This window comes from Lepus europaeus, chromosome 14 (genome assembly GCF_033115175.1).
Source record: "Lepus europaeus isolate LE1 chromosome 14, mLepTim1.pri, whole genome shotgun sequence".
NCBI classification, from domain to species: Eukaryota; Metazoa; Chordata; class Mammalia; order Lagomorpha; family Leporidae; genus Lepus; species Lepus europaeus.
Genome location: NC_084840.1, coordinates 93,737,913 through 93,761,758, shown reverse-complemented (window position 1 = coordinate 93,761,758; position 23,846 = coordinate 93,737,913). Strand labels below are relative to the sequence as shown.

The window sequence follows — 23,846 nt, the reverse complement described above, 5'->3', positions numbered from 1 at the left end:
AGGAGGTCGGGGCTGCCTCGTGGCTCCCGTTGAATCCCATCCCCGGGCCCCTGCCCGTCAGCATCCCTATCCCTTGACTCGCTTGGAGCATCTGTATCCTTCTGGAAGGCTTGAAGAGCAGTGTAATAAGACATCGTTCAGAGAAGAGGTGTTCTCAGCTCACCACCTGAGCCACTTTACTCAGGGGCTTCATACAAAGGCCTTTGCTGTTCTGCCTTTGTCCATGGGCTGGCGGAGGTTCTGCTCTCTGATGGATTCCTATGGATGCTGCCCCGAGATGCCAGCAGACTTGTTCGTGTCACCTCTTTATCTTGTTCTAGATCTAAACATGCAGTGTAATGTTACTTGGGGAGATATGCATATATTCAAGATTCCACCTTTACCAAATCTTGTCTTATTTTTTCCTTATCTCCTTGAGAAGGATTTCCCAAATGGAAAAATGGATGTTTGGTGGGTAGAATTTATCTTTGGAATATGCACGTCTCCAAATCTTACTCAGCAGGTTACTGCTATTTAATGCAAATGGATAAAGGTGTTATGTTACCTTTTTACATGACTACAAGGCCAGCCCCAAATGTGTGTATATATAGAATTTGAAAGGTAGAGAGACAAACAGAATGAGATCTTCCATTTCCCCCGTTATATGCAATAGCAAGAGCTGGGTTGGACCAAAGCTGGAAGCTAGGAACATAATCCAGGTCTCCCTTGTGGGTGGCAGGAACCCAAGCACTTGAGCCCTCACCTGCTGCCTCCCAGGTGCACATTAGCAGGGAGCTGGAATCAAGAGCAGAGTTTGGACTCAAACCCAGGCACTTAGGTATGGAATATGGCCATCCCAAGTGGCATCCTAAGTGCTGTGTGAAATGCCTGCCCTCAACATTTTAAAAAAGATTCAGATTATGTCTGTATTATCATTGTCGTATTTCAGTTCCATTTTTTTTTTAAAAAGTACTTATTCTATCTACTTGAGAGACAGAGATCTCCCATCTGCTCATTCACTTTCCAAATGCCTGCAATGGTCAAGACTGGGCCAGACTGAAGCTGGAAGCTGAGAACTCAGTCCTGGTCTCCCATGCATGGCAGGGACCCAAATACTTGAGCTGCCTCCCGGGATCTGTACCGGTGGGGAGCTGGAAGGCAGGTATCGGACTGAGACACTCCTGTGTGTGCTGTCAGCATCCCAACCGGCATCTTAATTGCTGTGCCAAACATCCGCTCCTTTCCTAATTTGTTACTGCCTCTAGGAAGATAGCCAAAGTCACAAGATAGTCTCACAACTCACTGTGAATGCCCTTGCAGCCCACTCAAATCCTAACGTAGCCTGTCCTCCAAAAATAGCACCTGCTCCTCTTCCTCAACTTAGCAGATTGCCGTGCCTTTTACCCCAACTGATCCGAGCAAGGCATTAATGCTGCACACTGAAAATAATATAGTCAAGCTAATTTCTCCCGAGATATGAGTAACTGATAGCTAAGAAAATTCAAAGGTTGGGGTTGGGATTCCTCTCCAGAAGTGGTTGGCTGTTAACCCGAATGAGTTTCCACTTGGTGGAACTTCAAGTCAAGTAGTAAAGAAGGAAAATCAAACCTAGCGTTCATTTGAAGGGAGGAGCACAAGTGATGGCACAGGAGACGATAGAGGGATCGCCCCATCCCACTGCTCCTTCTACCTTGAATAGAGGGATCGCCCCATCCCACTGCTCCTTCTACCTCTGAATAGAGGGATCGCCCCATCCCACTGCTCCTTCTACCTTGAATAGAGGGATCGCCCCATCCCACTGCTCCCACGTCTGAATTCACAAACCCCCCTGAATTTCAGTTTTGCAGCTTCTCTGGAAATGACATCACCATGGGAAGGATTTGACCTGGGTCCCAGGCTGGTAGAGGAGGAAAAACACAATGAGAGGTGCAGCCCACAATGCATGGACTGCTTATACTCTGTGTAAGTCAGGGATGGAACAGAACTGTGTTTTATCTCCTCGGCCCATTTTAAGAAAGCAGATGTGACACTGGCAATATACCAAGAATAGACTCTCAAATGTTTATGTCTCGTCAAAGCAGAGACATGTCAGGAGTTGGCATTTGGCCTAGTGATAAGATGCTCCCTCCCTTATCAGAGTACCTGGGTTTGATTCCTGTTCTTGATCCCTGGTAATGCAGAACCTGGGAGGCAGTGGTGATGACCCAAGTGACTGGGCTCCTGTTACCCACCTGGGAGACCTGGATTGAGTTCCAGGCTTCTGGTTTCTGCCCCAGTCCACCTTAGCTATTGTGGGCATTTGGAAAGTGAACCAGTGGATGACAGTGCTCATTTTCACTCTCCTCTCCTCCCCTCCCCTCCCCTCCACTCCCTCCCCTCTACTCCCTCTCGTCTCCTCTCCTCTCCTCTCTCAATAAATTTTTTTATTTTTATTTTTTTAAAGATTTATTGATTTTACTTGAAAGCCACATTTACACACAGAGAGAGAGAGAGAGAGGCCTTCTATCCATTGGTTCACTCCCCAGATGGCCACAACTGCCAGAGCTGCGCCGATCCAAAGCCAGAAGCCAGGTGCTTCTTTCCAGTCCTCCACATGGATGCAGGGGCCCAAGGCTTTGGGCCATCTTCTACTGCTTTCCCAGACCATAGCAGAGAGCTGGATTGGAAATGGAGCAGCCGGGTCTCCAACCGGTGCCCATATGGGATACCAGCACTGCAGGTGGTGGCTTTACCCACTATGCCACAGCGCCAGCCCTCAATAAATATTTTTAAAAAAAGAGAAATTTGGGAGTCAATGCTGTGGCGTAGTAGGCTAAGCCTCCGCCTGCATTGCCAGCATCCCATATAGATGCCAGTTCTAGTCCCAGCTGCTTCTCAGATCCAGCTTTCTGCTTATGGCCTGGGAAAGCAGTGGAAGATGGTCTAAGTGCTTGGGCACCTTCACCCGAGTGGGAGAACTGGTAGAAGCTACTAGCTTCTGGCTCCTGGCTTCAGATCAACTCAGCTCCAGCCATTGCAACCATCTGGGGAGTGAACCAGCATGGATGGAAGACCTTTCTCTCTGTCTCTCCCTCTGTCTGTAACTCTACCTCTCAAACAAATGAATAAATCTTTTTGAAATATTTTGAAAAAAAAAATGTATTGTATTCAAAAGTAGTTTTGCAGCCCATGAGAGTTTCACAGGCATGGAAAGCCAAGACACTGTGGTAAAAAAAAAAAAAAAAAAAAAAAACAAACAAACAAAAAAAAAAAAACCTAAATGAAAGATCTCTGTGAGAGAGATCCCAGCAGAAAGAACGGGCCATCAAAGAAGGCGGTACCTTTCTCTGAAGGAAGGAGAGAACTTCCACTTTGAATATGGCCTTGTCTAAATAATGTCGGAGTTGGTGAACTCAAGAGGCTTCCATAGCCTTGGCAGCTCATGACAAGAGCCTCGGGTGATTACCGACGTCATAAATAAGAGTGTCAGTTGTTAAATCAACAACGGGAATCACTGTGCACCTGCTCCCCACATAGGACCTCTGTCCTTAATGTGTTGTACTATTCAAATTAACGGCAAAACTACTATTCAAACAGTACTCTATACTTTGTGTGTCTTTGTGGGTGCAGTCTGTTGAAATCTTTACTTAATATATAGTAAGTTGATCTTCTGTATATAAAGATAATTGAAAATGAATCGTGATGAAGAATGGGATGGGAGAGGGAGTAGGAGATGGGATGGTTGCTGGTGGGAGGGAGTTTATGGGGGGAAAAGCCACTATAATTCAAAAGTTGTACTTTGGAAATTTATATTTATTAAATAAAAGTTGAAAAAAAGTAATTTTTCACAATATTTTTTAAGATACTAACATTCTCTCTCTAGGCTAACAACAGAACCCTGCAAGAGAAGATTCTGCAAGTGAACAAGTTGGTGGAAGCCTTTGGCAATGCCTGCACAGTTATAAATGACAATTCCAGTCGGTTTGGGAAATACTTAGAAATGAAATTTACCTCTTCTGGAGCTGTAGTGGGAGCACAGATTTCTGAATACCTGCTGGAGAAGTCCCGAGTTATTCACCAAGCCATGTAGGTTCATGTTAATAACTACCTTCTGTGAAACATAAGTGTAGATAATACTTTTGTTCTAATAGTAAAATATCTTTTTAAAAGATTTTATTTATTTATTTATGTGAGAGGTAGAGTTACAGAGAGAGGGGAGGAGAGAAAAGTCTTCCATCTGCTGGTTCACTCCCCAAAAGGCAGCAATGGCCGGAGCTGAGCCAATCTGAAGGAGCTTCTTCCAGGTCTCCCACATGGATGCAGAGGTCCAAGCACTGTGCCAGGCCTTCTACTGCTTTCCCAAGCTTTAAGCAGAGAGCTGGATTGAAAGAAGAGCAGCCAGTACTCGAAGTAGTGCCCATCCATGTAGGATGCTGTGCCACAGGTAGAAGCTTAGCCCACCATACCACAGCGCTGTCCCTAAAATGTCTTTGTCATTCAATAAAAATCTGTTGATCACTGACAGTGCCCAAGGCATAACTTACGCAAACAGAGTCCTCAACACTGCCCTGCTCTCACTTGTGTTGCATCCAGTAGAGTAATTAACACCAAACTTCTCATGCTACCAGATAGAAAACCTAAGTCCATCATGGAGCTACTCACAGGATACATTAGAGCAAGTTCTGAAGTACAAAAGAATATATTTCTCTACATGAAAACCAAAGTGAAATATAATTAGAAATAACTGGGTCAGGGGCCAGCACTGTGGCTCACTTAGTTAACCCTCCGCCTGTGGCGCTGGCATCCCATATGGGTGCCGGGTTCTAGTCCCAGTTGCTCCTCTTCCAGTCCAGCTCTCTGCTGTGGCCCGGGAGTGCAGTGGAGGATGGCCCAAGTGCTTGGGCCCCTGCACCCGCATAGGAGACCAGGAAGAAGCACCTGTCTCCTGGCTTCGGATCAGTGCAGTGCCGGCCATTTGGGGAGTGAACCAACAGAAGGAAGACCTTTCTGTCTCTCTCTCTCTCTCTCTCTCACTGTCTATAACTCTACCTGTCAAATAAATTTTTAAAAAAAGATAAAAAAAAAACTGAGTCTTTTTATCCTTTTAAATGTTAATGTTTATAAATTAGTCTTTATATTAATCTTATTCTTCCCAAGTTCACACACAGGGATCAAATAAACCTCAGGAGTGGGCATTATTATATTAAACTTTAGGTTGCTATCTGATTTAACCCATAATTCTATTCATAACATTTTTATATTAGGATGAATGAGTTTCTTTTGGTGGTTTTTAGTTGGATGACAAAATTATTCCCCTAATGATTCCAAGATTTCTTTATCATCATTATGAGGAAGCTGTAGTTGACATAGGATGTCTACCCTGATGGTTATAAATATATTGTGTGCATATATGTATGTGTGTGTGTTACATTTTCTTTTAAAGTGTAGCAAGTTAGAATCTTCCAATTTTCTTAGGTTGGCTTTATGCTAAACACACTCTTCAATGTTGTAGGACTATAGGTCATGTTAATTTTTTTTAAGATTTATTTATTTGAAACTCAGAGTTACAGAGAGGGAGAAGCAGACACAGAAAGAGATCTTCTATTTCCTATTCACTCCTTAAATAGCTGCAAGGGCCAGGCTGGGCCAAGCTGAGACCAGGAGCCAGGAACTCCATCTGGATCTCCCAAATGGGTAGCAGGGGCCCAATCACTTGAGCCATCTTCTGCTACTTTCTCAGGTGCGCCAGCAGGAAGCTAGACCAGAAGCAGAGCAGCCAGGACTCAGTCAGTGCTCTGATGAAGGATGCCGGCATCACAGGCAGTGGCTTAACCCATTGGCACTGTCATGTCAAGTTTATGTCATGTACTAGCACATGATCATAGTAGTACATCATTCTATCATATAAATGCCTTCAGATTTGCTGTCATTCCATTCATGAATAAACTGTGAAGATAAATAGCCTGAGGTCCAGGTCCCGAGTGCAGCCCTCGCTGTGGAAGGTAACCCGTCGCTCCTCAATTATGTAAGGAATACTCATTATATGAGCACGGCTTTGAACTGTGGCTCCACAAGGTGTTAGTCCACCTCGAGTCAGGCAATTAAACCCTAAAGACACTTACAGGATCTTGGTTCTGCCATTTCCTGTGGGTATGACTTGAAATACTTAACCACTCTGTACCTCACTCAGCTTAAGAATGGAAATAGCGTTGACATCCACCTGTCAGTTAAGACAATGTCTGTTTAATGTTGAGCACAAGGAGTAGCTCATAGTAACAATCCCATAAGTTTAAGCCAATACTAGTAGTAGTCATAGTAGTAGTAGTAGTAGTAGTATTGAGTGTTGTGAATTATTAGAGATAACATCCTAAGCATAGTACCTGGGATGATGAAACACGTCTAATAAACAACTTCTATGAGCAAGGTGAGCCCAGTGCCCAGAACATAGTAGGTTCACACATAGCTGCCTTTGCCACCCATGCCTAGAGGGTGTCTGAGGTTTTCTGTCCCAAAACCATTGTGCTCTCGTAATTGTACAAGCCTCTGTTCAGCCCTTTGAGAAAGAATTGCCTGAGTAACTGTAGACAGACCACCATGTTAAACAAGCCAAGGGCATCACTCACCACAGTATGTTCTGTGGAGTTGGATGCTGGACTCCAACAGAAACCATGTGAGTGGTGCCCTCTGGAGTCACCCAGTGAAGACTTGGTGTTTTTTTTTTTTTTTAAGATTTATTTATTTATACTTGTAAGACAGAAACAGAGAGGAGAGAGAGAGAGGGAGAGAGAGAGAGAGAGAGATCTTTCATCCGCTAGTTCACTCTCTAAATGGCTGCAGTGGCCAGAGCTGGGCCATGCCAAAGCCAGGAGCCAGGAGCTTCTTCTTGGTATCCTACATGAGTGCAGGAGCCCAAGGGCTTGGGCCATCTTCTGCTGCTTTCCCAGGTACATCAGCAGGGAGCTGGATTAGAAGTGGAACAGCCAGGACTTAAACTGGCACCCATATGGGATGCTGGCACTTGCAGGCAGAGGCTTAGCCTTCTATACCACAGCACTGGACCCAAAGACCTGGGTTTGTAACCATAGAAACAATCTTGTTAATGTCGACTGAAATATTACAGGATGCAGTCTTTAAAAAAAGCACAATTAGAGTTATATTTAAGGCATCCTATGAACCGAGTAAATTTTCTCTCCCAGCTGGCCTAAAGAACTAGTTTATTAAGGGAAAGAACTTTCATCTCCAAATTCTCAATCAGGTTGAAGTGTAATTTGTTATCATTTGAACACACCTGCCCTATAATTTATAATGGAATATTTTTCCACTTTTATACCATTTTTTCTTTAACTTACTTTGAGTTGCATTTTTAATTCTAGAGAAACATTTTGGTACATTTAAGAATGAAAATAGCAGACATGTTATAGAAGAATTCTTAGTAGGTGTATTTTTAAATTATAAATTTGTTTCTTTATTCCTACTTGAGAGTCAGAAAGAGACAGAGCTCCTTTCTGCTGGTTCTTCCCCAAATGCCTGCTTCCAGGGACTCCATCCAGGTCTCCCACATGGTTGGCAGGGACCCAACTACTTGAGCCATCACCTGCTGCCCCCCAGGCTCTGTATTGCTGGGAAACTGAATCCAGGTATGGAATCTGGGCACTCAGATATGAGACACAAGCATCTTAACCACTAGGCCAAACGCCCACCCATAATTATAAACTTTTTTTTTAATTCTTTTTCTTTTTTTTTTGTTTTTTTGGTGTTTTGTTTTGTTTTGTTTTGACAGGCAGAGTGGATAGTGAGAGAGAGACAGACAGAGAGAAAGGTCTTCCTTTTTGCCATTGGTTCACCCTCCAATGGCCGCTGCGGCCAGCGCATCGCGCTGATCCGAAGCCAGGAGCCAGGTGTTTCTCCTGGTCTCCCATGCGGGTGCAGGGCCCAAGCACTTGGGCCATCCTCCACTGCCTTCCCGGGCCATAGCAGAGAGCTGGCCTGGAAGAGGGGCAACCAGGATAGAATCCGGTGCCCCAACCGGGACTAGAACCCGGTGTGCTGGCGCCGCAAGGTGGAGGATTAGCCTCTTAAGCCACGGCGCTGGCCCATAATTATAAACTTAAGTGGGATCTGTCATGATATTGAAAGGAAAGAACCAGTCTGAAGGCTTTACCTGAGAAAATTATCTACAAAGGCAGAAAGGGCATTGAAGAACCAGAAATCAATGGCAAGATGGCCTTGGACTACAAAGGGTGAGGACCCAGGGCAGGGGGAGGCAGCAACACGGCAGAGCCTGGTGACAGCTGAGGCCGCTGCCTTGAATAATACAGCCAGATGTGGAGAGCCAGGGGATAAACACCTGACCCCTGCAGACCCCTCCCTGTGCCTCCGATTGGCCAAACCCAAAAGTAAGCCAGAGGGCAGAGGAGCTCAGGTATTGGAGTCTGCACGGGTTGCCCTTTGGGCGTCATGGAGCAAGGCAACGAAGAGTGGGGGAGAGTAATCTGAGGGGCAGGGTCAAACTCGGACAGGAATTTAAAATGAACTTAACCTGTAAAACAATATTTATTTATTTATTTATTTGAAAGGCAGAGGCAGAGAGAGAGAGAGAGATCTTCAACCACTGGTTCACTCCCCAAGTGGCCCCAATGGCTGGAGCTTGGCCAATCCAAAGCCAGGAGCCTGGAGCTTTGTCTGGGTCTCCCACGTGGGTGCAGGAGCCCAAGCATTTGGGCCATCTTCGGTTTCCCAGGCCATAGCAGAGAGCTGGATCAGAAGTGGAGCAGCCGGGACTAGACCCAGTGCCCATTTTGGATGCCTGCACTTCAGGCAGCAGCTTTACCCACTATGCCATAGCCCCACCTTTTTGTTTTTAAGAAAATACATCTGCCCATGTTGTTTCACCCCAAACTGAGACCACATTTATTTTGTGATAACTTTTTTGATATTGGTCCTATCTTAGGACTTAGGACTTTAGTCTCTTTTTTTTTTTTTTTCTTTTTTGACAGGTAGAGTTATAGACAGAGAGACAGAGAGAAAGGTCTTCCTTCTGTTGGTTCACCCTCCAAATGGCTGCTACAGCCAGGAGCCATGTGCTTCTCCTGGTCTCCCATGCGGGTTCAGGAACCCAAACACTTGGGCCATCCTCCACTGCCCTCCCCGGCCACAACAGAGAGATGGACTGGAAGGGAAGCAACTGGGACTAGAACCTGCCCCCCCTATGGGATGCCAGTGCTGCAGGGGGAGATTAACCAGGTGAGCCACAGCACCAGCCCCATAGTCCTTTTTTTAAGTGTGGATGATTTTAAAGAAGAGAATTTAGGGCCGGCGCTGTGGCGCAGCAGGTTAACGTCCTGGCCTGAAGCGCCTGCAGTGGAGGATGGCCCAAGTCCTTTGGCCCCTGCACCCGCATGGGAGACCTGGAAGAAGCTCCTGGCTCATGCCTTTGGATCGGCGCCGTTCTGGCCGTTGCGGCCAATTGGGGAGTGATGGAAGACCTCTCTCTCTCTCTCTCTCTCTCTCTCTCTCTCTCTCTGCATCTCCTCTCTCTGTGTAACTCTGACTTTCAAATAAATAAATATAAAAAAAGAAGAGACTTTAAAAAGAGACCACATAATTTCAAGAAGAAAATGAGCATTGACGGCAATGCTAGTTCATTCCCATAAATATGAGCAGTAACCGTTTCCACCGCAGCTTTCTCCTGTCGGCTCAGTTCCCTTCAGCAGGTATCAGTTATATTTCTCTCAGACGCTCACGCTTCCTGGATTCCATGGGGGCAAACCTGGTGCTCTCTGTTGAGGAGGGAGTGCCCCTAGACTTAATGGAGCAATGACTCTGTGTCAGGCGTTACACCTTGCATCCTACAGCCATTAGGGTCTTGTAATTCTAACAGAAATATGACTAGGCATTTTTGTCTCTTTTTTTCACAAGGAAACTAAGAAAATTTTAGAATACAGGTATTTTAGAATGTTCATAGAAGCATGTAATTAGAAGATGAGCTTATTTGGGTGCAAAAATATTCTGAAATCCTTATGTAAGCAGTGTCTTCAAAAAGTTCATTAAAAATGCATATGATGGGCCGGCGCCGTGGCTTAACAGGCTAATCCTCCGCCTTGCAGCGCCGGCACACCGGGTTCTAGTCCCGGTTGGGGCGCCGGATTCTATCCCGGTTGCCTCTCTTCCAGGCCAGCTCTCTGCTATGGCCCGGGAAGGCAGTGGAGGATGGCCCAAGTGCTTGGGTCCTGCACCCGCATGGGAGACCAGGAGAAGCACCTGGCTCCTGGCTTCGGATCAGCGCAATGTGCAAGTCACAGCGGCCATTGGAGGGTGAACCAATGGCAAAAAGGAAGACCTTTTTCTCTGTCTCTCTCTCTCACTATCCACTCTGCCTGTCAAAAAAAAAAAATGCATATGATGAAAAAAAACTATGACTGGGATTCAAAATTTATTTCCATCAAAATAAACTTATCTTTTAATTCCATTTTTCCACAAACACTTTGAGGTACCCTCCCAAATTACCTAATATCAAAAAGCTGGTAAGGACTGCGTTGGAGTTAGAATTGTCTCTGTTTGACGCCAAAGGTCACCTTTCATTCATGAGTTCCGTCATCCATTTGATAAATGTTTCCTGAGTGCCTGTTGTGTGCTAGGCTCAGGAGATATAAAGTCAGTAGAGTGAATTCTGGTAGGGGCTGGTGCTGTGGCACAGCAGGTTAAGCTACCACCCGTTTAAAGAGTGAATTCTGGTACTAAAGTGGCTCCCAGTCTTCTGCGGAACTCCATGCCTGTGGACAGAGCTCACTGATCACTCCTCGGAAAGCAGCAAATGCCTTCCTTGCCGAGGGTGAGTAGGTGGGTGGCAAGGGGGTGGAGTGTATTCTCAGAGAGAATAAAAAGCTAAAAGCCTTGTTTTACGAATACCCTTTGGGGCCCTAAGAATGAAAAATTTCAACCTTAGCTTTCCAAGGCCATTGCTGTCTGCTTTCTCAAAGATTCCCAGGTTGGACAGGTGAGTGAAGGTAGTGTCCGAAGCCTGGGCTGCATATTTGGTCCCCAGGTTCACCAAGGCTGGTGAACACACACAAGACAGCCCCAAGGGCCCTCCTGCAGGTGACTGAGTGAGACTCCAAAGAAGTAATAGGGTATCCACCTGTAGACATGGGGCCAGAGTCAGAGCAGGACCATTTGGTGACTTGCTGAGACCCTGTCTGTGTCCCCAGGTTGTTCTGACCTGGGAGCACGGATCCCTTGAGCACAGGCAGGAGGCTGGTGGTGCACTGTGTTCGTTAACTGCAGCTCTCACGTCCCTCATGAAGCCAGATATGAGATGGCTGGACTTTGGCGGGGTCTTCCTGTCCTGTTTCTTGAACTCCATTTATCTACTGAAGATCAATGTATTTCCCACGGTACCTGTAGGCCTCGCCAAATTATGATCCTTCATAAATGTAAATGAATAATTAAGGAGAAATGCACCCATTTTGGGTGTCTGCATTAGTGAGGCACCTCACTAATGGTCCGTTCAAGATGTGCCGCATGGAGCAATGGGTGTGGTTTCCTTAGAACAAAGCCAGCTATGTTACCGGCACTTTCCTCATTCTGCGGGGAGACACGACAGGACCCACAGTGAACTCCTGGGTTGGGCCTAACCTTGCTCTCAGGCAATGTCTGTATATGTTAGGGAATCACTGGTGACTGCAGACAGCAGCTGGTGGGGTGGAAGCTGCAGATGTGAGGGGTTCCCAAGGAGTCAGTGGCCATTCCTAGAGTCCGTGTCTGAGCCCAGGAGCCGCCCCTTTCCTTAAGACCCTCCTGGTTCTCCTGATTACCTCTGTCCTAACTTCTTGAATTTTTCTGCTCTGACTTGGGCTCATCCATTCATTCCCCAGCTGTGTGTTTACCAAAGTTCTACGCCCAAGGCTTTTATCTCTCTAGTTTTGCTTGACAATTGGTTCTGACATCTGGGCACTAAAGATAGCACTGTGTGATTGACACCCAAAGATGTCCTTTTCTCTCTCTGCTAAGGTCTCTAATCCATTTCCAACTGCCCAAAACCCAAACATCCCAAAATGCAGCTGAATATTTGTCCCACGCCTGTTTCTTCCCTGTAGCCCTTTCGTTTTGCAATGGGCCTATTGGCTTCCCTTTACGTAAAACCTCCTGCCCTCCCTTCACTTTCTAGGTACAGTCACCCACCACGCAAGGACGTTTTGGTCGACAGTGACCTGCATGTGCAGTGGTGTTCCCCCAGGGTGGTATCACCTGGTGGTGTTGCAGCCGCCCTGTGACGGTCACCCAGTGGCCCAGCCACGTGACAATGTGTGCGGCTCTGTGTCCCCTCCCTGCACTGAGGGACCACTGCACATATGGAGTCCCGAGCTCACCTCTGGAAGCACTTCGTCGCCTCTCTCTGCTTTCTCTTAGTCCCCTCAGACCCACACATTCGGAAGATTAGATTTCCTGGATGTCAGCTCCGTCCTGGACTTGGGAGAGTCTCGGCTAGGAGCACACACTACTCGAAAGCGCTGTTACTTTTCCCTTTTGAAAATACTCCCCTTCCTTTTGCAATACTAACAAGAATGGAAACCTGCGCTGTGCACTTGGTCAGGTTCCTCCTACACTTTCTACTTTTAACCTTCAGGGAAGACCCAATGAAGTGCTTCAATAGTTATTAATGTGACATAAGCATCTATACTTTGGCAGCGTTACTGGAAATCTACATGGAACGTGTGTGAAGTCTTTAATGAGTACCTGTTAAAAATTGTCCTTGTGGAGCGGCAGTGGGTACAGGAGTTAAGTTGCCACTTGGGAGGCCCGGGACCCTACCAGAGGACTTTGCTTTCGCTCCAGCTTCCTGCTACTGTACATCCTAGAAGGCAGCAGGTGATGGCTCAAGGACTTGGGTCCTCGCCACCCACATGGGCTCCTAGATTCAACCTGGTCCAGCCTGACTGTTGCAGGCATTTGGGGTGTGAACCAGCAAATGGAAGACCTCTCTCTCTCTCTCTCTCTCTCTCTCATATAAAATGAAAATTAGTACATAAATACTCTTGTAATCAATTTTAGCAGAACCTAGAACCGAAACTAGAGATGATAACATAGAGCAACATATGTCCTAAAATGCCAAACATCTTTTACTGTATCACCGGGAAAATAAATATATGTGACTATATTGGAGTTATTATTGATTCCGAAGAAATATTCTGTATACTGAAGGAATAGATAATTTCTAAAGAGAACAGAGTTAAAATCTCCATCTGCACTGAGGTCATACTGCATAATATACAGGGAGAGAAGACTTAGGGATGTTTTCAAATCCTTTCTGATCTTTTAAGTAAAATAATTCGTGTGGAATTAAGCGTAGTATAGTGTGTTTTCTTTCTGTTTCTTGTGCTGAGCTCAGCCACCATCCAGGGTAGCAGGGAGCAGAGTGCTCCTGACAACCACACAGGATCTCAGGGCCCAGCCCTGTGATCGCACTCAAAGCCTAGTGATGGAGAGAGTTTTATACCAACTGAAGGGGAGTAACCATAGAACGAAGACAACAGGGCCTTAGGGGTTGGGATGTGCTCCTTCATTTAACCCTGCTCCAGCCCATAAGCCTGCTGATGATGGAGTGAGTGGTCAAGTGGAGGTCCAGGGCCACCCTAAGACAAGAGGGATCCACAGGGATGACGAGAGGAGATGCCACAAGAGAGGTGCAAGCGCAGCTTTCCCGGGTAGGCACCCAGGTCCTGAAGGTGAGCAGGAAAGCAGACCTCAAGCAGGGGCTGGGGATATGGGAAACTGAGGAACAGGAGGCTCACGGCCTACTTAGAAGAGAGCCTGAAGCTGTGGGCTGTCCCCAGAGCCCACGTGAGCCAAGGGAAGACATGAAGGAAGGAGGTGCCTGAGATCCTGTGGTCCAGGAGTGATGTCACGGGACATCCTGAGCCCCAGACCCACTAATTGTGATCCATCCTCGTTCAGTTGCGTTTCTCCAGTTATTGCTCAGTTGTGTTACTCCAGTGCCTGGGATACGCAGACCGCAGGGTCACAGGATTTGGGATTATGAGAAAGAGATAGCTCATGCAGGGAGAACATGGGAGCCCCAGATCGGCGGCGTGGAAGTGGGCTCTAGAGTCAGGCTGACCTGGTTTGAATCCAGTGTGGTCATCAACTATGCGACTTTATGCAGAGGTTGCTCGCTCTAAGCCTTTGTTTCCTTGTCCAGAAAGTGAGGAAACCATGCTTACCTCAGGAAGTTATGGCAGAGAAATGAGACAATGTCACACTTATGCTCATTTGTTACTGGTTTCATCTTCTGCCTGCTCCATCCAGGTTAGGGATTTTTGAGTGTTTTGCTCTTGCTGTATTCTCAGTGCCCAAAACAATGCCTGGGAGTCAATTACAAGTATATGTTAATGATTCAAACAAAGTGCTCATCATGTGGTCTGAAATTAAATGACTGTGGCTTTAGCTGATGACAGGAACAAGCACAGAAATTCAAAGGCACAATACAGCACTCAGGGGGCCCACGTCAACACTCACAGCTGTTGTCCTTCTGATAATTATATTGCAAGCAGTTTTAGCAATTAATAAATAGGCTCACTAACCACCTTACTGAAAGTGTCTTGTCTTACCAGTGGAGAAAAAAATTTCCATATTTTCTACTACATTTATGCCGGTTTGGCCGAGAAGAAGAAGCTGGCCCTGTACAAACTGCCCGAGAGCAGACCTCCCAGGTGAGCCACCAGCTGCACTGTCATGAATGAGACTTTCTGTTTCACTTTAGATTCCTTTTCTTTTGTATTTTTTTACCTTTCCTTTTGTGATTTTCTTTTCAGGTACCTACAAAATGACCACCTCAGAACGATACAAGACATGATGAATAATAGTTTCTATAAATCCCAGTATGAATTAATCGAGCAGTGCTTCAAAGTCATCGGTTTTACGATGGAGGTAAGTGTGGAAAACGTGGAATTCTTGAGGAAATCCCTGTTTATCGTTGCTCACGATGAGAGCACTCAATGAGTGACATTTTGCTAAATACTTAATTTGGCCTCTGCTCCTGGGGCCTTTCTGATGCTGAGTGTAGACACCTTTCTGTTTCTTCTGTGATGATTGTCTAGCCACGTTTTTCTTTTCTTTTTGGGTTGTGTTTTGCTAAAATATTGTTATTTTCATGCCATGGATTTGCATGAATTTTACTGAATTTTCTCATACTTTTTTTTGTTTGTTTTGACAGGCAGAGTTAGACAGTGAGAGAGAGAGAGACAGAGAAAAAGGTCTTCCTTCCGTTGGTTCACCCCCCAAATGGCCGCTACGGCTGGCGCACTGCGCCAATCCAAAGCCAGGAGCCAGGTGCTTCCTCCCAGTCTCCCATGCGGGTGCAGGGCCCAAGCACTTGGGCCATCCTCCACTGCCCTCCCGGGCCACAGCAGAGAGCTGGCCTGGAAGAGGAGCAGCCAGTACTAGTACCCGGCGCCCTAACCGGAACTAGAACCCAGGGTGCCGGCGCCACAGGCGGAGGATTAGCCAAGTGAGCCATGGCACCAGCCCTGAATTTTCTCATACTTTTAATGTGTCCTCTGTCTCTGGCTTTGTTTCCTTTTTCATTCTAATCATGGATACATTTTTTGACCATGGTTCTTTTTTTATCTTTAATTGAACTTCTAAAGGGTTTTCTTTTTTTTTTTTTTTTTTTTTGACAGGCAGAGTTAGACAGTGAGAGAGAAAGAGACAGAGAGAAAGGTCTTCCTTCTGCTGGTTCATTCCCCAAATGGTTGTTATAGCCGGAGCTACGCCGATCCGAAGCCAGGAGACAGGTGCTTCTCCTGGTCTCCAATGTGGGTGCAGGGCCCAAGCACTTGGGCCATCCTCCACTGCATTCCCGGGCCACAGCAGAGTGCTGGACTAGAAGAGGAGCAACCGGGACTAGAACCCGGCGCTCATATAGGATGCCGGCGTGGCAAGTGGAGGCTTAACCAAGTGAGCCACGGTGATGGCCCCTCAATCTTTTAAAAACAAAGGGATAGGGGTGGTGGCGTTGTGGTGTTGTGGCATAATGGGTAATGCCAACACCTGCAACACCAGCATTCCATATGAGCACAGGTTCGTGTCCCAGCTGCTCCATTTCTGATCCAGCTCCAAGCTAATGGCCTGAGGAAAGCAATAGAAGATGGCCCAAGTGTTTGGACCCCTGCTCCCACCACCACCATCCACCTACCCCCAGCTGAAGCTCCTGGCTCCTGGTTTCAGCCTGTCTTGATCCTGGCCATTGCAGACATCTTGGGAGTGAACCAGTGGATAGAAAATATCTCTCTCTCTCTCTCTCTCTCTCTCTCTCTTTCTCTTTCTCTCTTTCTCTGTGTGTGTGTGTAAATATGACTTTCAAATAAATAAATAATTTTTTTAAATGTTTAAGGCAAAAACAAAACAAGTGGATGTATTTACCTATCCTATAAATGTTGTCATTATCTGTATTACCAATTTTGGTTTTATCTTTATATATTTATTAATATAGTCATTTGGTTTCCCTTGTCTGTTTCCTTAAGGAGAGTACTTGTTCCTCTGTTTCTTGTTTTTTCTTATTTACCAATAGATTAGAGCTCTAAATCTAATCCTGAGTAATAAAAATGTCCTTCCTCCCCTAGACAGTGCTTTAAATGTGTAACTAAATGGCTTGTTTAATAGGGATTCCCAAAGGGTTTTACAGAGGTTTTCAAGCCTGGCTCGTAGCTGTTTACTATTTGCTGTGTTGATTCAGATCCTGTGATAAAAGAAGACATCACTTTCAATGTCAGTCAGGCTTTTAGAAAAACCCTTTCAGGAAAGTACTGTGCAATGTGTTGAGTTTTTGTAAAAGCTAATCGTTGCAGCTTTGAACAACTAATTTGTCCATGGGAGAGGTTTACTGAGACTCCTTGAGTTATCAGTTAAGAGCTTAAGCTAAAAAAAAAAAATGCCAAATTAGTCTCGAAAACTTTAGGAAGTCTTATCGGCAAGATATAAAATATGGAGCTACTGACAGAATGAAGCTTTACAACAAACCTTCCAATTATGTGCAGTGGAGTTATTGAATCTCATCATCTCATCACCCACTTTTATAACACTGTCCTCTAAAATGGATTGCAAGAACCTGTAGTTCCAGGAGCCATTTTTCTACTTACCAGAAAGTAATGTTTCTGAAGATGCACGGGTTCTTGGTATAGAGAAAGGTCGCTGAAAAAGGGATTTTCTCCAAACACGGGACTTGTGCTGTTGAGCCGTGATGACAGGTGGTCTCCCGGCCTTGCCTTCTTTCTGGAAGCTTCAACTCTGTCTTGGATATCCTTGCTGTCCGCCTGGCAGGAGGTCCTCATCCCTAGGAAACGAAGTGTGCCCTGTGGCTAAGGGGTGAGGCTGGAGATGGACAGGCAAGTGGCTTGTCTTTTGACTTGCCATCAGAAGCCTGCTTTCGTGGGGAGTGTGTAAGTAAACCCAGGGAAACCCGTGTGCTTCAGAGTCCTAGAGAACCTGAGTGACCCATCACCCTGAAGCTAACGTGACAACTGAGAGGTTCCACACAGTCACAGGAAAGAACAGAGGGAGTGTCCATCGTTTTGCTAAGAATTTTACTAATAGGACTTTGTGAAGGAGAGATTTTTGTTGTGTGCATTCCTTGTAGGAATAGGAAAAGTATAATGAGGATAGACACATTGGCTACTCTCACTAAGAAATGAGAAAACAGAATCACTAGGAAATGCACTTTAAACTTAACTGAGAAGCCAGACAGTATCTGTAGCCATGAATGTGCCGAGCGGTCTGGGGTGTCCTGGTCTAAGACATGGTTGTGGTGGAACATTTCTACTTGGAGAGGAAGTTGTTCTAGTGTTGACCTTCTCCATTGTCTGGGACACTGCTCTACCTGGCCACTTTTACAGCCAAAGAATTGAACGCTGCTATTCCGATTCTAGGTGAATCCATTGGTTGTAAGGACAGTTCCATGAGAGAGAGGTTGAGGAAACAGAGGGGCCAATTTAAGAGAGTGAACCCTTCTTGAGACCAGAAGGGGAATTACTGCAATGACTTCCCCGAAGAGTTCTCAGTTTTTTCCAGGATTCTGTGAGGTATCGGCACAAGAAGGAAGCTGTACCCAAGACTCAGCTGGAAGTCAAGGCTGGATGCATCCTGAGGCAGTTCTGTACTCGCAGGAAGGCTTGAAGTTGGGTCAGTTTGGGGGTGAGACGTCGATGCTTCAGCTTGATGCTCTCATTTCTGAATGGTGTGTTCTCTCCCAAAGTCTGGGCTGACAACTCAGCCGGGGCCCTTCTTTCTATTGATGCAGTCAATGACTTCGAGGCTGCGAGACAGGACAATGCTCCATCATTTCATAAGATCTCTGAAGCCTCTTTGAGAAACTTGCAGACACTGCCCTTTGCTGAGATACGTTACCAGGAAGAGCTTTCTCCAGTGAGACAGGGCCAGGAGGGGGATCTCATTCCCACCTCCACCCACACGTGCCCTCAAAAGAATCCACAAAGACTGACAGGGTGACTGGACTGTTATATGGGGACCAGAGAAATTGCTTGGCCAATAGCATTCCTGCTTGACAGTTGGGATAAAAAACAGGTGGGACTTGGGCAGTTGTAAGATCACTCATTGCTCGGGACTCACTGTGGATCCACCATGTCAGGGTTGGAGCGCTGTGTGCCGTTGTCCACACTGTGTGCTCTGGGTGCTGGATATGGGACCACTGAGATCTGTGCTGTTGACCTTCCCTGGACTGCCTTTAGGAACAAGCTTTGAACTATAGGTTTTGGAGTCAGATGTGATTCTGATCCATTTCAAGAAAATAGGTATTTTTAGGACTGGTGAGATAAATGTGTTTGCAATGGCTTCAGCTCTGGGAAAGGAACTCCCTGACTCAGGAGTGTGAGTCCCAGCCATATTCCTGCAGGTTCATGACCTCTCCCAAGAAATGCAGCTGAGCTACAGGAGACACGCCCAGGAGGTTCCAGATGCCAGTGTTGCAAACATCCCATCTCTCGCTCTAACTCTGGGGTCCCGAGCATCAGAAATGACCCTTAAGTCTTTGCTCTTGTTCTAACTCAAAAAAGACCCAGATCTTGTGTGCCCTGAGTTTCAGCACATTGTAAACCCATCCTAGACTAGCTGCATCAGGAATAAAATAGGACATTCTCTGCTCTGTCTGATACAGTGTTAAGTAGCTTAAACCCAACCTTTCTAGGCCATGGCTGCTTCCAGATGCATCTTTGATACTTCCCACTGCAAAATAAAGTTCGAATCTGGCTCCTCCCCTTCCCACATCATTTCCTGTGTCTAGACTCTCCTAAAGCGGACCCTCATCTTGCCACCTAGAGACAGCTGAATTAAGCACCCAGAGTATCCCAACTCCTGGAGTAGAGCCAATGTATTTGGATTGCAGAGAATAAAGAGCCAAGTAGCATCCACAGTTTTTCTCTGCCCTTGGCCATCAGATCAGTGTTGCTTGGGATGGTGGCCTGGCTCTGTTGGGTGCCAGGTGAAGGGAACACAGGAGAGGCAAAGGGACCTCAAGGCATCCTCCGAACTGGAGCGACTCTGTGCATCCACCAGAGCAGGCCCTGCTGTGAACAGGGGCTTGCACTTCTTTTCCCTACCAATTTTTTTTTTTATCAGATTTGCTCACCAATTCCCTCCCACTGGAGGTTGCTGTCTTTTAAGCAAGGACTCATTTTTAATTGGTTTGTTTACTTCCGAGTCCCACTCTTCAGAAGCGGTGCTTCTCTTACATTTGATGCACTGCTCAGTACAGTGATGTTTAGTAACATTCAAATGAAACCAGTTTTGCAGTTTGCATCGACTGACAAATATAATTCACTTATTTCAAAGCATACGTTCTAAATGTAAACATACTCAGGGTTTATTGAACGTGTAAACACATGGCTTAGGAAACAGGGAGATACAACATCTGTTTTCCGGAACTGAAGCACAGCTACTGTGAGATGTGAGGGGACTTCCAAAAGTTCATGGAAAACGGAATTAAAAGATAAGCTTATTTTGGTGCAAAGAAAAAAAAATCGTTTTGAAATCTGCATAATTTTTTCATAATATGCATTTTTCATCAACTTTAAAAAATATCTGTATTTATTTTCATCTGCTTGAAAAGCAGAGCAACAGAGAGACCTTCCATCTGCTGATTCACACCCCAGATGCTGGCAACAGGCCAAAGCTGGAGCCAGAAATTCTGTCCAGGTCTCCCATGTGGGTGGCAGGGCCCTCATCACTTGAGCATCATCTCCTATCTCACAGCATACATTAGCAGGAAGCAGGATTAGAAGCGCAGTGGCTGGGACTTGAATCAGCACCCTAATACAGAATATGAGCATCGCAAGTGACAGCCTAACTCACGCACCACAACACCCACCCCACCCGTGAACTTTCTGAAGATCCCTCATATGCGTGGATGTCTAAAAATTTTTACCGCAAAATAAACTTACCTTTTCAATCGTTTTCCGCGAACTTTTTGGAAGTCCCTTCTGATTTGGCGAAGACCTGCAGTCCCTGTTCCAGGTGACTCTCCAGGAATGTGCTGGTCTCCCACCTCAAAGCAGAGACTCAGCCAATTAACAGCGCAGGCTGTCCCAGTTGGGGGCAGTATAATTAAACTGATATCTGCTCCTGGCCTTTTTGCCCCCGTCCTGAATTTTTTTATGCTATCTTGCTGGCCTTCTTAGGTAGGTTCTTTGCCAGTTGCTGTTTCACATTCATTTTGGAAAGAGGCAGCTTTAATGTCAAGTTCAGTGACCTGACCCTCACGTCCTGTACGTGTGACATGCTGCTGTCACAGTGCACTGTGGGACACTGTCCTGTACGTGTGACATGCTGCTGTCACAGTGCACTGTGGGACACTGTCCTGTACGTGTGACATGCTGCTGTCACAGTGCACTGTGGGACACTGTCCTGTACGTGTGACATGCTGCTGTCACAGTGCACTGTGGGACACTGTCCTGTACGTGTGACATGCTGCTGTCACAGTGCACTGTGGGACACTTTGGGGAACGCTCCAACACAGTCTCTTTCTCTGCCCCTTCATTGTGGGTGTCAACAGCCCCCACAGTGTTTGTGTTCCTCTTAAATGTCTCCACTTCTCCTGGTGCTTTTGTGATTCAGCACAAAACAAAAGGACGGCAGGAAACCAAAGTCAGATTGAAATTTCTAAACCTTTCAAACACAACTTACTAAGCCATTTTCCATTTAAAATAAATTATTAGTAATTTGATGATTCAACTCATTAAGAGAGTATAAACACCTGTGTCATACAGGTTTTTGTTTGGCTTCTTTTGCAGAGTCATAAATTGTATCTAAGATGAGAAAAACTTCTTTTATTTATTTTGCTTACATTTCTCATGAAACCTAAAAATCACAATCTAGTCTGTTTTCCTTAAATTATCAGTTATTACATTAGTTATGATTAAGTAATATTAGTAAAAGAAAGCATTGTACACAACATTGAATTTCTGTGAAATATTCTTGAATAATTTTTTTAATTGGGAATTCTGATCCAGAAAATCTTTTCCCATTCCAGTGTCCTGAGCTGTTTTCTCTGTGGTTTCATCTCATAGTCTCAAAGTTTCAGGTCTCACTTTTAGGTCTTTAATCCATTTTTAGCTGTTTTTTGTAAATGATGAAAGATAGGGTTCTAGTTTCATTCTTCTACAAGTGTATATGCGTTTTCCCCAGCACCATTTATTTCAAAAACTTCTTCCAATACATGTTCTTAGCACCTTTGTCAAAGATCAGTTGGATGTACACTGGTACACTGGTCTATGGATCTGTTTTGATGCCACTGCAATGCTGTTTTAATTGCTGTAGCCTTACAATATATTTTAAAGTTGGGTAATATAATGTTGCTTGCTTTGTTCTTTTTGCACAAGATGATTTTGGCTTTTTAGATTCTTTTGTGATTCCTCACAAATGTTAGTTAGTGTTTTTCTCTAGTTCTCTGAAAAGCATCTTTGGCATTTTGATATGGATTGTGTTGACTCTGTAAATAGCTTTGGGGAATATGCATAGTTTAACAATATTGATTATTACAATCCATGAATGTGGATGTCGTTCCATTTCTTTATGTCCTCTTCAACTTTTTTGATCAGTAATTTATATCTTTCACTGTTGACTTCTTTTACCTCTTTGGTTAAATTTATTATTGGGTATTTATTTTTTCTAGCTATTGGAAATGGGATTGTTTTATTGGTTTATTTTGCAGTTGACTTTCCCCTGGTGTATTATAGCACTACCAAATTTTGTATATTAATTTTGTATCATACAACTTCAGTGATTTTTTTTTTTCATTCTGACAGCTTTTTGGTGGACTCTTAGGGGTTTTCTATACGTAAAATCATATCATCTGCAAACAATGACCATTTGACTTCTTCCTTTCCAATGTGGGTGCCCTTTATTTCTTACTCTTGCTTGTTGCTTTATCTAGAACCTCCATTACTGTGTTAAATGAAAGTGGGCATCTTTGTCTTGTTCCACATCTTAGAGAGAAAACCTCTTTCCCCTATTCAATATGATGTTAGCTGTTGGCTTGTTTTATATGGTCTTTATTATATTGATGTGTGTTCCTTCAATACCCAATTTGCTCAGAGTTTTTATCATGAAGGGATGTTGGATTTTGTCAAATGTCTTTTCTGCATCTATTGAGATGATCATATGGATTTTGTCAAATGTCTTTTCTGCATCTATTGAGATGATCATATGATTGATTTTTAAAAATCGATTAAAGTAGGAAGAAAGCTATTTTTGGTTAGTTGTTTGATGAAATTTAAAAATAAAATTCGAGAGGCAGGCATTTGGTCCAGAGGTTAGGACAGTGCTTCTTCGGGTGCTCACATCCCTTATCACAGTGCCTGGGTTGAAGTCCTGCTCTGCTTCTGATCTGGCTTCCTGCTAATGTGTACCCTGAGAATCAGCAGGTGAGGACTCCCTCAAGTGCTTGGGTCCTTGCCACCTACATGGGATACCTGGAGTGAGTTCCAGGTTCCTGGCTTCAGCCTCCCACAACCTTGGCTGTTGCGGACATTTGGGGAGTGAGCCAGCAGATGTGAAACCAGTCTCTCTCTCAATCTCTCTCTCTTTCTCTCCCTTCCCCTTCCTCCCTCCCTCTTTTCCTTCCTCCTTTTCTCCCTCCATCCCTCCCCCTTTCCCTCTCAAATAAATATAAATAGACTATGTGTGAAGAATTGGGGTGGGGAGGACAGCATATGCCAAAACTGGGCATGAAAATAATGTGGAATTCCGGGACCCTCTGAGGAGTCTGGCTGCTGGCCGTGAAAAGTAGCTACAAATGGAAAAGGAGAGCAGACAGGCACAGAGACACAGAGCCCTTCTTAGTGTGCCTTAGTAAAAAGCTAAATGTCCCCAAGGGAATAGGAGCCATTGAAGGATTTTAACTGGAGATTTGGATGGTCTGATTTGCCTGCTAGAAAGATCACTGTTTCAACCACGTGAACGCTGGTTTGGAGAGTGGAAGCATGCCTGTGAGTCCAGCTCTGCCCCTGATCCTGCCTGACAGATACGAAGCTGTATGCCAGGAGTTCACCTGTGAACTGTCGGCAGTGTTCACTCAGGAAAGACTATTTGCAGTCACTTCTATTTGATTCATTCACTGTATGAGCGATTTTGAAACCAGGTCTCCAGTTTCTGCTTGATATTTGATATTCTGCTTAAACATATTTTTTTAATTTGCTTTGTGAATATACTGATCTTTGTGTAAGAATAGAAACAACTTTCAGTTTTATGTTCATTTAACTCATAAATATAATTTTCAATTGCCCTAAACAACCATAGCCAATTAAATGTTGTTAAACATCTGAAGCTTTATAAAGCTCCAGTGCATCTCAGTCTTTGGAACATTCCTAATGACTGACAGAGCG

General features: G+C 45.0%; 1 protein-coding gene across 1 annotated transcript in view; it reads left to right on the top strand.

Annotated features, from left to right (window-relative positions):
• The window catches only part of MYO3A (myosin IIIA), a 216,805-nt gene that overhangs the window by 114,368 nt on the left and 78,591 nt on the right, over window positions 1-23,846 (top strand). The window contains exons 13-15 of the mRNA XM_062211468.1: window positions 3,842-4,044; window positions 14,568-14,666; window positions 14,769-14,883. Coding sequence (XP_062067452.1) covers window positions 3,842-4,044; window positions 14,568-14,666; window positions 14,769-14,883 — 417 coding nt within the window. The remainder of the gene's footprint in view (window positions 1-3,841; window positions 4,045-14,567; window positions 14,667-14,768; window positions 14,884-23,846) is intronic.